Consider the following 14,086-nt stretch of genomic DNA (forward strand, 5'->3'; position numbering starts at 1 on the left):
GTGAAAGAGAGCCAGAGGCGGTCAAACAATGACTTGGCAGCGAAGTACGAAAGCCATTACCAGCAAACTCAGCTGCGCTGGTCACTGCCGTCTTCCTGGATTTGGACCCCGAGACGGGTAAATCAATGGCTAGAGACATTATCAGACATGGCCCAGTCGCGCCCTCAATGGCGCTCATGCATCAAAGCTATTGCCTTCAACGCATAGCTCCTTTTCCACCCCCGCTTGACAACCCACTACAGTGCTGGGATTTATGCACCAATTTACCAGCTCGCGCGTGCAATGCGCAGCTACTTACCCNAACTGTGGCAGCTACAACCAGTGTACGACCAGTACGCGATTCTTACAGCTGACAATGATGATGATGAGTCACGAAAGCAGAGAAATTAGGCATTGATGACTATGAAATACAAACAATGAGTCGGAAGAGTTTTCGAAAAATAACTGAGGAATAACGCAGTGACTGAGGGAATGGTTACTAAGAATGCATGTTGCGGAAATTAGCTCTTTATCTCACGGAACCAGCTGCATATAGTGGGAGCAAGCTGTTGTGGAATAGCCTAGTAGACCATTTGTAACATTCAAGGAAAGCATGAAGCTTGCGGCAGCCTGTGACACTGAAGGAAGTGAAGCATTCGGTACCACCCACAAGTAAGTAATTCGCAGGGCCGAGAATGTGCAGTATGTGAGAGCAGTTCAAGTGTAAACAACGATGACGCAATCACATGTTCACGGTAAGTTGGTGTATGTTTTTCCGACAAATGACAATAGGATCAAAGAGGTCACGTATTGCTCTGTTTTTCACCTTCGGCATCAGCGCGCGAAATATCAAGAGATAGGTTGGAATAAACTACGAGCAGCTTGTTTTTTTACACTGGGTCCAAATATCGTATCCAGGACGGAGATCTCCATCTTTGATATTCGGAAAAAAGGAATCCCAAATGAAAGAGGTCTGCAGAATACTTTACTGAATGGTTTTGAAAGTTCCACAAAAAAGAATCACTAATTCCTGAGGGTCATTTTGGTAAGAAAACAACGAATCTGTGTAGACGTCGAAGGCCTCAATCATTGAAATCGATAAGGCTGAAGAGATCGGGAAGGGAGCTAAGTGCTGAAACCGGTAGTCTGGGTACTCGCACTGTTACTTGGACGAATCGCTCGCTTGTCACATGTTCGTTCTAGGATCCTCACCCGAGAAGTCAACGAAAAGCAACGCAGCTGGGTTTGTCCGTTACGGCTGGTCATGACCAGAAAGTTCCGAGTTCAATCACAAACGCTGCAGCGTGAGCCAAGTGACTTAGAAACTCTCTTCGTTAGGTTGTTAGGTCTTCGCGTTAACGCACTTCAATGTGATTAGTCCTGTGGATGGATTCATGATGCGTGAGGGAATAGCGTCCGATTCGTACCTATTGATGGTGAAATCCAACTTGGATCATATTAATTAAAAAACGAACGCAGAACACTACGATAAAAAGAATGCCCGATGAGATTGAGACACGAATATCCCAGTATTATTATATGCGAATACGCCACTGTCCTCTGGAAGGGTTTGTGGATGCTCACAAGTTAGGGGATTCATCTGAGGATGAATTCAACGATAGCTTAGTTAACCCAGTCGGCCTTTAGTTCCAGTGTGACCCGACAAGAATCGTCGCCGAGGCAGACATCGTGATGGTGGGGCTGTGACAGTGCAAGAAAGGGATACAGTCCTACACACGATGTTTGCTAAAATGAACATGAGAATGTGAAAAATGGAAAAATGATATCCCCAAGAGCCTATGGAGGAAAACGCATAGCACCAAGAAAAGCAGAAGAGGCATCAGTCATCCCTGTCCAGTTGCTTACTGATCATGAATGCAGCTGAATGCGGAAAGACCGCACCCGAGGAGTGAATCAAAGAAAGGCGACGATATCTAAAATCAAGTTCTCCTAAATTAATCAATGTTGGATTTCAGAGTTTCGATTCAGTCAAAAAAAGCTGGGGACTAAATACTCATATCCACCAAAAGTATGCCAAATTCACTTATCATCGAATTTTTGGTGTGCACCGGATCAATAAAGAGATATAGGATTCTGTTTTTGTCTATGTAAGATCGATGGAGGATGAAAAGTGTGGAGCAGGAGTTGAAAACACGACGGTAACAAGAACTGACTTGCATATCGCGGGGCTTAAAATTATTCCATAGACCCATAAAGGGATAATATTCCATACTCTTCGTTCCTGTCAAGAAAACTCGCGAATTTAGTCATGGTACATATTCCAAGAAATGGGCACGATGAGTAGCACTCATAGATAAGCAGCACCAAGATAGGATCACTGTTCAAGGAACAGTCGTTTTGCTAGCACTCATGTGTTGCAAGGCAGGATAGCAGGGCCAAAATGGCCAGTTTTCAACTCACGAACTTACCGGTGATATGTAGTGGCTGGGAATTGAACCTGATCCGGCGGTAGCTGGCGATATCGCCACCGGGGCTGTTGCCCCATCAGTGAGCACTGGTTGTTGTGTTTGTGGTGCCGTCATCGACTGTTGTTGTTGCAACTGGTTGGGAAACTGACTGGGCTGAGCAACCGAAGAACTGTAGGCAGGGCTGTTGGGCTGAAAAGAATAACAACGGGTTAGCAGAAAGAGAGAGCGGGGTATGACACAGAGTGGCAAGACTGAAGTGTAGACCATTACACGCAAAAACAGCAACTTGATGTGCACATTTACTGCAAAACCTACCTATCGTCGAAATCATGCAAAAAACGAGCGTGGTTTCAAAAGACTCACCGGCTTTCCAGTGTCTACCAGTCTAACCCCTAAACAAGGTTCGTCGTCAATTTCGTCTTTAACGTCTAAGTACCACTCTTTGTTGTCAAGATAAGAGCCATTCTAAGCATTATCAATGGTATCGTTTATTCGGTGTATCAGTTTTGAACTCTGCGCCGTCGCTCCCAGGCACCGATCATCCGCTACTACCAACACTACATGCACAAGGTATTCCACAGGCAATGGTTGACAACAGAACCAAAATAACTCGAAGTTGTCGAAGGATCATGATGTGGTCCGAGCTGTGCGGCTAGTACGCGTAGATCACGCAGTCTTGACAAGGGCTCAATGCGGCTGCTGCACCTGAATTAATCGTGACGTCCTCATTACCGCTGGGAGACTGCTCAAATTTGGGTGGCAAAAAAATTACAAACGGTCTTTGAGATGAGTTCTCAAGGCGACGAGCGAAAAATATGGTTTTCGGAAGGATTACTGTGATCACAGTCCGATCCTACTGACGATGCGAATGATATCAGAAACTCGGATGAAGCAGGATGGGCGCCATCTTCAAACGAGATTAGCATAAACACAAATTTGCTTGGTTAAAATAACAGAAAGATATTGCAGGGTGCAAGAATTGCGAATAGCCTTATCAACAGCCAAGATATTGCTGTAGAGTCGAGCAGTGACGGTTGAACAGTTCAAGAACACGTTCTAGGTTAAAGTCGGACAACCCTCAAATGGTAACTAGTAATTATCTGGCCTTGTGACGTGATTTCCGAAGGTATCTGATCGATAGCGCTTCACTATTTGCTACGCGAACAGAGTTCGTATCACGTAACAGAATGGTGAACAAATCACTTGTTGCCGAATCTGCATGTGGGTTGACAAACAGCAGCATACAGAGTAACTGAAGGGGCCAAAACAGGAGCTATAGTTCAATCGCAGGTTAAATACGCTGCGGTAGATATACTAGCTTCCGGATTACATTATTGGTTAGATGACACATCTGAGTAGCAATGTCAACATTCACTTCCTATACGGCCAATGTGACTTTCGCTTTTTATGAGTAAGGATGAAGTGTTGGTCACTTGGGTTTGAGTTGAAAACTCAGTTCGTTAATCATGTCCTTTAGTCAAAATTATCCTGGCCGACAAACAAGGCGTTCGGTGAGCCTGAGAGCGGGAAACTGGGAAACGGATCATACAGTCTACCCAAGTAGACTTGCGGTAAACTGCTTTCTATAGCAAGTCACTAAACCGTCCCCTGAAAAGCCAGTGCATCTAAAAATGAGACGTCCATTTTTTCACCATTATAAACCATTCTTTAGCGTACATGATCATCAACAATACTTTAATAAGATGTAGCCAAATTAATTCTAGCTGAGAAACGTCATTCAACCTTTCAAAAACTGACTTGAATGGTTACCAATGACTACAACTAGAATCTGTTTAAGGGCTGAGTCCCCAAACACAACGGATAGTTTGAGCACATAAGAGGATAAGTTCTTCGGGAGTCCGTTGGGAGACATACAGACAAATAAACAATATGCAAGTTCCGCAAAGGCAAAATTATAAATTGCGATTTCATAGGATGGGGTGTTTTGATAGGTTTAAGGGTTCGGTGTTAGAGCGTGACAAAGTGGAACATCGACCTCATGTGTTTTCCGCAATTCCCTTAATTGGGATGTCTGTGGACCTATTAATTTCATCTGCCAGTAAGGGCATCCAATAAAAAGGTTTGCTGTTTTCCCGAAGACTAGTTTTTGACGGAAAATCACCGCTCAGAAAATACGTGTGTTGGTTCCATTTTCGAGAGTTTTGCTCCATTTTTTCTGCATAAGGTCACATGGCGCTCATCAGGTGCATGAAACAACAAACCCTTTGTGGATCAATTGTTTACTAGTATGTAATGATGTAGCCAGAAACCAGTAATAGGTATCAACTAGTTTAGCCCTAAGTCCGCGAACGCTGTCGCCCATCGTTGGTGCGTTTTCTTCGGAGATTTTTAAACTGAAATTGGACTTTTAAACAGTGAGTAGGTTCAAGCCGATTTTGAAGTTTGCCTCCATAGATGAGACTTCCAGCTGGACCCTGGCGAATGCAACATTTCTCATGATACGCTTTATTCGGGAACTTAGATATCCCGGAGATTTCCGAAAACTATAAAACAAAGCAACCAACCAGTAGTCTCTGATTTCGTTCAGCTAATAGTGTAAGGGGTCAAAGTTTTCAAGCTTGACTCAACAAACCAGTACTAAGTCGTTAAGACTACACTCGAAACGGTGCAACGATTTGTCCGAGACAATTCCAGCAGATTCTAGGTTTCCTGTTGGCAAGCCCCGCACAACTGGTCTACTTCACAAGGACGGTATCAAAAGATGTGGTGTCAGAAAACGCTCCAGAAGTTTCTGATTGGTTATCACATTGATAAGATGCCCCTTAACCTCAATTTCCACCAACATGCCCAATTAAATATGGAATGATTTTTTATCCATCAATCAAAGGTGTACTTTCTGAATGAGGGTTTGTTGAATTCTCATATTACAGTTGCAATCACAGTTACAATAGAGTTCCGTTGCGATGAGAGAACATTTTTTTGCTAAATCGGGAATATCGCGCAGTCAGTTCACAGACAATTTTCCGTGTTGTGTTAATCCAGCCCGACCACGTTCAGGCTACCCTAAAACGCTTTCACGAGAGTGGAACACCCTTCCAACCAAGCTATTCGCAAAAAGACTAAAAAAGCGAATAGTAGGAAAACTACATTCTTCACACAAACTCCTGATTTGTTCTTAAATTTGCAGACAAAGACCACGAAATGTACATGTGTCTATGAAGGGGTGAGTTGCCTTCACATTCCTTTCCAACTAGGGCAGTGAACCACTGACGAGTGATACATCCACGCATTTTTAACGCCAGTTTTACCAAGAAATTTCTACAGTTGACCCCCGCAACGAATAAAAATCAATTCGCTTTTTTGTTCCAGAAAATACTATTAACCGATGACAGGTTCAAAGATTTGCTGGTTCGTCTGATTAAGGTACGACCTTGACTTGCCTAGCCAAAAAGGTCTTTTTCGGATCGCACATNTAAAAAAAGCACTTCAGCAGGATACTTAGCCACTACCATTTTAATGAGGTACGGTATGATGAACCGTTCGTGTCAGCTTGTCTCTACAACTTTACCTATAGTGCATAGTGCGGTGAAGTAACCGGGTAGTTTTCTGCTTTGCAGGAATAATATCTTATTTGAAAACGTTCATAGGTTTATAAGGGCTCACAGCAGGATAAAAAAGCTAATGGAATCATATTTTTTGTTCGCCAGCCTAGGAGGACCAACAGCCGTTTTTCGCTGAATATGAATATGAACATGGTTGACAAGCACGGTTACCACATTGCCCTTCCTACATTGAAACGTCTCAGCTTTATCACTATTATGTCGCGATGAAATGAGTGTCAATTCGAGGTTGTCCCAAAGGACTTTCAGTTCTGGCAGGAAAATCGAGGAGTTGCATACCCGCATCCCACCACCACGTCTTAGCATCGTATCGAGCACTATTTCTGGCAAAAGACTGAAATTCACATAAGGTCATCGCCGGAATTTTGTCGTTCAACAACAATGGAAAAGTGTAAACTTGTTACATCTAGAGATCAACTACCGCAACCACCATGCATATTCTGCATAATGTGCTGAAACCAGCTGCAGTCAAGTCTGAACACGTAATGAATTGTATGATCACATCCAGACTCTGTAAGTGGTTGCCATCTAAATTTAGGAAAATCACTTTGCGTGTTTATGGTAGACGTATCAGGACCTCTCTGGTGCACCTAACCTTGAGGCAGAACCACTGCTTTAGAAAAATACTTTCGTACCACTGAAAGCTACACTGGGACGGTAGTCGGAATAGCAGTCACGTTTTCGTGAGCATACCACAATGGGGAAATAGACAGTACACAGATAAAAACGCAAGTTATTCGACGGTCAACGATGGAAAAGCAACAAATACAAATGACGAGGAATCTTGTGCAAGTGGTCGAGAAACAAACGGAAGTTACTAGATCAGATGCACAGTTCGAAGTTGAATTATACGCAGAGGTTCCCCTGAGGACAGAACCCGGTTAGAACCAGCTGGATTGATTCTACTTCACAACGTTCTTAGCTGACATCAGACACGGACATCGATATATGCATAAGAAAGCCCCACAGTACCAAGTTAGACAAAATGATACCACAACAGATGGGTCACAATCACTAGAAATAAAATGGGAGACGGGGAACCTATCAAGCAGATAACCCAGTGGATAGCAATCATTCAGCTGTAGCACCCTTTCGGTGCCTAACTGCCATCCCACCCGGAGGTTGCACGAGGGCTGGGATAGTGCCATGTTGCCCAAGCCTAGACAGGGGAAGTCGAGAGGCAGCGGTTGGGTTCGAAACACGGACCTTATGGTCAGTAAATTTGCGCTCTATCCACTTGGACCATCTAGCCCCCAGTGGATCACAATGGAGCACTAACATCCTATGAAACATGTCAAATAAATCGACTTGTAACAAAAATGTGTGACATTGACTCACCCCTGTTTGCGCAGCCGAACCTTCAGAAAAGGGCTTCAGTGGTGGCACGGAGATTCCCTGAAGTACCTGTTGTAGTAACAAAGCAGAGCGTGTCACGCTATCTAAATCTACCGCTGCGACGGACTCCGAATCTGTTTTTGTGGATGTGGGAAGAAGGTTGGGCAAATGTGAAGTCTGTGGTTGTGGAGCAGTCATTGGAGGAATCTGGTTACCTGAAGTGGGATGCCCACTGATTGGGTTCGCCGACAGTGGTGTTTGCATTACAGGGAGTTGTGTAACATTCTGGTCCGGATGGAGTCGCACCGGTATTAAACCACTCTCAGGGTTCGGGTTCTGTACGGCGGTAGACACTGACCCCTGTGCAGTATTTTGATAGAGGTTGGCTTCGTTCGAAGGATAAGGTTGTAGGCCTATGTGCTCTGCGAGGGGAGGAGTTTGTATCGTTTCAGAAGGCAACTGTACAGTTTGAGGTTGGATGGTGCTTTGAGAAACTGCGGGTGGTGCTCCGGAAGCTGATGGTGGCGTTGAAATACTAAACTTTCCAATCGTAGCCACATTCGATTGCACAGGACTTGGTTCGACGGCCTCGGGAACAGAAGTTTGCACATTGCTAGTGGGAACTGGGGTTGTACTCGGATGCACAGGTGGATGCACATTTGGTGTGAGAGTCCCACCAGAGACAACAGCATCCGGCTGTAAACTGGTGGGCATATTAGATGTACTCGTCGGTACCGGTGCAACTTTCGGACCAACGTTTGCTGGATTGCTGGTTACCGGGTGCCCAGCTGTGGCGTTCCTGTAGGCCTGAATCTCTCGATCCAACAGCCTCTTCGCTCGGCTCCATTTGCCCTTATACTTCCCAATGATAGTGAAGCTGCTTGTTTCTCCTGTGTAAAGTTAAAAAAGATGAAGGTACACAAATGATAGAAAAATGACAATGGTCCAACTCAGGCAAAAGATAGGTGATCTCGGGCTGTATTGCACTTGACTTACTTCCATCCGTATCACTATCATCGTCCTCATCCAGGGTTGATTGGCCATCTTTCTTTCGAGAAACCCGGGGTTCATCCACCAGTGAGTCTAAGATTGCTTTCCAACGCTTCCCAAGAAGGACTTTGACAAGAAACTGCATTTGAAGACGAATGCTGTTGAACAGTTTGTCCAAGTGGCTGGAGACAATTTTTTTATCCGGTTGCTTCGGGTTCTCAAAAACGCGCCATAATTTGTCTTCGTAACCCAATCTCTGAAAAGTTCATGAGGACAGGAAAAATAGCACTGTTTTCATTTTTCTAGATCACACAAGACTGAAGCAAAAGTCATATAGTCGTGACGGGTGATTTATAAAAAGCGATGGATTGTTAGTCGAACTAGAGTCAGCCACTTGGTTGGTGCTCTGATTGGCTCGAAGTTTGAAACAGACGAGGTCAGATGTCTCACGTATCCCCAGGCAGCAGAGAAAAGAATCTACCAGGGTGCTCGAAGCCATGAACCAGTGGTATTACTACGAAGGTATACGGAATTAACGGTCATCAAAGGCTTCTCTTATAGAATATGGAAAGGATTTTAGCCACTAACATTGGGCCCCGTGAGTTACAGGTAGAATAATGCTGCGCTGAAATGGGGAACGGCCACTATCAACCGCAGCATCTCTGTTAGCTGCTTTGGAGACTGTTGTGTGAATATTAGAGGGGTTGTCCCAACAGCCATTTGGCGATACTGGGAACGCCACCTGTAAAAGACTCTCTAGAAGCTGTATGAGGTGAGTAAATCTGAACACTCAAAGAGTCCGTTTATTCTCCAAAACAAGAGAAAGTCAAAGTAGAAGGACATTCAACGTATCCAGTTTTGGACCAATATAAAGTCGCAACTTATTGTAATTTCAGTCAGCCCTGACCAAACAATGGTTTAATGGGTTCAGCACTCGACTAAAAATTTGCAGAAATTTGATTTCACAGATTAAGTGGGTTTGACTGATGCTTGCGAAAAAAACCTCAAACAAATTACAAGGATTGCAGGGATTTAGCCCGCACTCGGAAAAATTCCGGTCTAAGTAATATGGATCTCTCCAGTCAATCGCAGTGTTCGCAATTACACAAGTAGGAACTTTGGATATATTAAAACCCACTAAATCACACTTGACAACTGTACAAATTTATTGGATATTCACGTGGCTAAAGGACTGATTTTTCAAACAGAATAGCTCAATGGTAGTATGGCAGCGTTGTGTCGAGATGGTGCCATGGCTGAATGGCTTTGATCTGAGGGTAAGACGTGGGAATTCAAACTGCTTCAATTGAAAAATCGGATAAACCCCACACCCAGAGCACAACAACCACCAAGTCCTCCAGTAGCATCAGCGAACTTCAATGTCATTTGTATGCTACGAGCGAGGCGAGCTCAACAATAACGCAGTATAGTGCCCCCTATCTAAAAAATAGTCAAACTTAGTGCAAAAATTGTCCCTAAATTTTCGGTTACAGTAATACCCCTCTGGTCTCAATGAACGGACTAAATGGCTGTCATATCCGCGGTTCGAACACCTTCCACAGCGCCCACTCACTTGTTTTTTACCAGCCCCATCAATGGCTGCTGTGGGGGTGGTAACAGCTTTTAGATAAACACACAGCATAAACAATCAAGTATCTGCTTGAACCGCAGGTCAACTATTGCGGGAAGTTTACTTTGCTTAAATGGCTGACGTGGCTAACTTAGAATGTGTTCACGCAAACAAGGAGATATAAACAGTCACACTGTGTGGGTGTTTGAAAACTGACCTGTGAGGAACGGATATTGTTCACAGATTTGACAGTAAGATCTGATTAATATTATAACCGTTCAACTATAACATTCTTTCGGTGCTTAGCTGCCATGCCGCTAGAAGGAAACGCGAGGGCTGAGATACTGCCACCATGCCTTAGCCTAGACAGTAGTCGAGATGCAGAGGTTGGGTTCGAACCATGGACCATCCAGTCAGTAAGTTCGGGCCTCAATCAATGAGCCATCCCGAGCACACGATCCGTTTAGCTGTATGCATAATACTGAAATATAATAAAAGATTTGCTGGGTGTAACATCTGCAACAGTGACTAAAAATGCACAGAGGTTGCTCGACTACCTGTATTCGCATGGTGGCTTTATTTGAAAAGACTTCAACCGATTTACGATTACGTATATTCCATGTCCCCTTACCGAAGATTTACTTACACCTCACTGTGCCAGTGTGAACTTTTGAACTGCAACCTCAAGCAATCGTTGCAAGTCAGGTCAATGTGCGCTTAAACTAATCATGGTATGGTTTGTTGCCGCTGTGTCATAACAATATGAGAGGAAGGTTTACGTCAGCACATCGCATAGATGGATCCCACGTTAGATTAATTTTGCACGTCTTTCACCTGACACTATCAGACTACTTGCAGTTTTTCGCGTAAGTGTCGGATTAGGTATCAAAACTTTCAGGATTGACACAGGTGGACACAGTAGTGACCTAATGTCCTGCACCGACATGATCCAACATTGAAAAGAACAGTAAATCGGCAGGACAGTAAACTGTGTTGATCTCACGTTCTATGGTCAACCAAGATCATCAAATGACCATGTATGTCGTCTGACTCGATAAGATTTCAAGAAGCCATTTCCCACCCTGTAAAGACATACCGACCAACTCCGGGCGCATACTAATGGTGGAGTGACCCGAAAACATTTGATGGCGAATAATGTACACTCAAACCCACCAGTTCAAGTCGTGCAGCGTGCATGGCATTAGCTTTTGGAACAGAAATGAAATAAATGGGCAACAGTTCTGCCTAATTGAACAGTACTTGATCACGTAATGTTCGGACACCGCAAATCAACCACCACAGGAGCATTGAAACGGCAAGAACCTACCAGATTGTGTATCAAATCCGGTATATCTTGATCCTCGGCCTTGTAGATATCTAAATCAAATTCCAGCGATTCACCATCGTCCAAACCTAGTTCTTGAAGCATCTTTTTGTCCCGAAATCGCAATCGAAGGTTGAAATTCGGGTTGCGGGTTTCTGCGACGTCTAGTGAACGTACAAAACGATCCAAAACTTCAGCACGGTCAGTGGCATTGTCGTAATTGGGTTCTACTTCGACCGGGAGGGTTTTTGGCTGGTAGAGGCAATGAAAACGAAAAATGTAAGGAGATGATGCAAACGAATGAGCTTGGTTTTGTAACCCAACAAAGCCTACGAACAAGGATCACTGAAAAACGATTAATGCTTGAAAGGCTGGACCACACTGAATACGCCGAAAAGCAAGGTGTTTCTAGTAACAAAACAAAATACGTCGAGTATTGATTCACTGTTAAACTGAGGCTCACATGATCAGTTGTAACATTCAGGAACCGATTCCGAATGAAATAATCAGATAGCTTATTCTAGCTGGTTCAGTATATAGATGAATCGACGGTGTTGCAATAGACTTCATACTGAGGCCGACGCTGGCTCACGTGTTCAAGGACAGGATAAAGGGAAGTGGCCTGAAGATTCCCATTAGAAATAGGTGTCATCATAGCCAACATACAAGCCGTAGTGCACAATCCGGAACACGTTACGCCCGCTCAATGAAGTTCATCTGTCCACTCCAATCATTTCAGAGAGTCCCCACATTTTTAAGACGTTAACCCCAACAAGGACCCGGCGCTCTGTATAAAAAAGACAATCAGGTCTGGAAAATATACCAACAGCAACAATTTATTGCCTGTATAACCGTTCAACTATAACATTCTTTCGGTGCTTAGCTGCCATGCCGCTAGAAGGAAACGCGAGGGCTGAGATACTGCCACCATGCCTTAGCCTAGACAGTAGTCGAGATGCAGAGGTTGGGTTCGAACCATGGACCATCCAGTCAGTAAGTTCGGGCCTCAATCAATGAGCCATCCCGAGCACACGATCCGTTTAGCTGTATGCATAATACTGAAATATAATAAAAGATTTGCTGGGTGTAACATCTGCAACAGTGACTAAAAATGCACAGAGGTTGCTCGACTACCTGTATTCGCATGGTGGCTTTATTTGAAAAGACTTCAACCGATTTACGATTACGTATATTCCATGTCCCCTTACAGAAGATTTACTTACACCTCACTGTGCCAGTGTGAACTTTTTAACTGCAACCTCAAGCAATCGTTGCAAGTCAGGTCAATGTGCGCTTAAACTAATCATGGTATGGTTTGTTGCCGCTGTGTCATAACAATATGAGAGGAAGGTTTACGTCAGCACATCGCATAGATGGATCCCACGTTAGATTAATTTTGCACGTCTTTCACCTGACACTATCAGACTACTTGCAGTTTTTCGCGTAAGTGTCGGATTAGGTATCAAAACTTTCAGGATTGACACAGGTGGACACAGTAGTGACCTAATGTCCTGCACCGACATGATCCAACATTGAAAAGAACAGTAAATCGGCAGGACAGTAAACTGTGTTGATCTCACGTTCTATGGTCAACCAAGATCATCAAATGACCATGTATGTCGTCTGACTCGATAAGATTTCAAGAAGCCATTTCCCACCCTGTAAAGACATACCGACCAACTCCGGGCGCATACTAATGGTGGAGTGACCCGAAAACATTTGATGGCGAATAATGTACACTCAAACCCACCAGTTCAAGTCGTGCAGCGTGCATGGCATTAGCTTTTGGAACAGAAATGAAATAAATGGGCAACAGTTCTGCCTAATTGAACAGTACTTGATCACGTAATGTTCGGACACCGCAAATCAACCACCACAGGAGCATTGAAACGGCAAGAACCTACCAGATTGTGTATCAAATCCGGTATATCTTGATCCTCGGCCTTGTAGATATCTAAATCAAATTCCAGCGATTCACCATCGTCCAAACCTAGTTCTTGAAGCATCTTTTTGTCCCGAAATCGCAATCGAAGGTTGAAATTCGGGTTGCGGGTTTCTGCGACGTCTAGTGAACGTACAAAACGATCCAAAACTTCAGCACGGTCAGTGGCATTGTCGTAATTGGGTTCTACTTCGACCGGGAGGGTTTTTGGCTGGTAGAGGCAATGAAAACGAAAAATGTAAGGAGATGATGCAAACGAATGAGCTTGGTTTTGTAACCCAACAAAGCCTACGAACAAGGATCACTGAAAAACGATTAATGCTTGAAAGGCTGGACCACACTGAATACGCCGAAAAGCAAGGTGTTTCTAGTAACAAAACAAAATACGTCGAGTATTGATTCACTGTTAAACTGAGGCTCACATGATCAGTTGTAACATTCAGGAACCGATTCCGAATGAAATAATCAGATAGCTTATTCTAGCTGGTTCAGTATATAGATGAATCGACGGTGTTGCAATAGACTTCATACTGAGGCCGACGCTGGCTCACGTGTTCAAGGACAGGATAAAGGGAAGTGGCCTGAAGATTCCCATTAGAAATAGGTGTCATCATAGCCAACATACAAGCCGTAGTGCACAATCCGGAACACGTTACGCCCGCTCAATGAAGTTCATCTGTCCACTCCAATCATTTCAGAGAGTCCCCACATTTTTAAGACGTTAACCCCAACAAGGACCCGGCGCTCTGTATAAAAAAGACAATCAGGTCTGGAAAATATACCAACAGCAAAAATTTATTGCCTGCGAAATAAAGGTGGGACTTCACACGTCACCTTACCAGAACAGCGTTGATTTAACACAACATATTGGGGGGAAATTACCTTCCGAAGCTCCTATTTGATGTAATATGAAACCACCATCATCAACATCATCAA

General features: G+C 44.0%; 2 protein-coding genes across 2 annotated transcripts in view; one reads left to right on the forward strand and one right to left on the reverse strand.

Moving 5' to 3' along the window:
• T265_08545 (hypothetical protein) overlaps positions 1–8,129 on the forward strand; it is a gene marked incomplete at both ends in the record, with an annotated part of 13,122 nt that extends 4,993 nt beyond the window's left edge. Inside the window, one exon of the mRNA XM_009174382.1 lies at positions 7,879–8,129. Within this exon, the coding sequence (XP_009172646.1) occupies positions 7,879–8,129 (251 nt within the window). The remainder of the gene's footprint in view (positions 1–7,878) is intronic.
• Positions 1–14,086, reverse strand: part of T265_14606 (hypothetical protein) — a gene marked incomplete at both ends in the record, with an annotated part of 95,689 nt that overhangs the window by 44,298 nt on the left and 37,305 nt on the right. The window contains 5 exons of the mRNA XM_009174390.1: positions 2,409–2,597; positions 7,328–8,214; positions 8,321–8,570; positions 11,212–11,460; positions 13,113–13,361. Of these exons, the coding sequence (XP_009172654.1) occupies positions 2,409–2,597; positions 7,328–8,214; positions 8,321–8,570; positions 11,212–11,460; positions 13,113–13,361 (1,824 nt within the window). The remainder of the gene's footprint in view (positions 1–2,408; positions 2,598–7,327; positions 8,215–8,320; positions 8,571–11,211; positions 11,461–13,112; positions 13,362–14,086) is intronic.

The sequence above is a fragment of the Opisthorchis viverrini genome (assembly GCF_000715545.1).
Source record: "Opisthorchis viverrini unplaced genomic scaffold opera_v5_226, whole genome shotgun sequence".
Lineage (NCBI taxonomy): Eukaryota > Metazoa > Platyhelminthes > Trematoda > Opisthorchiida > Opisthorchiidae > Opisthorchis > Opisthorchis viverrini.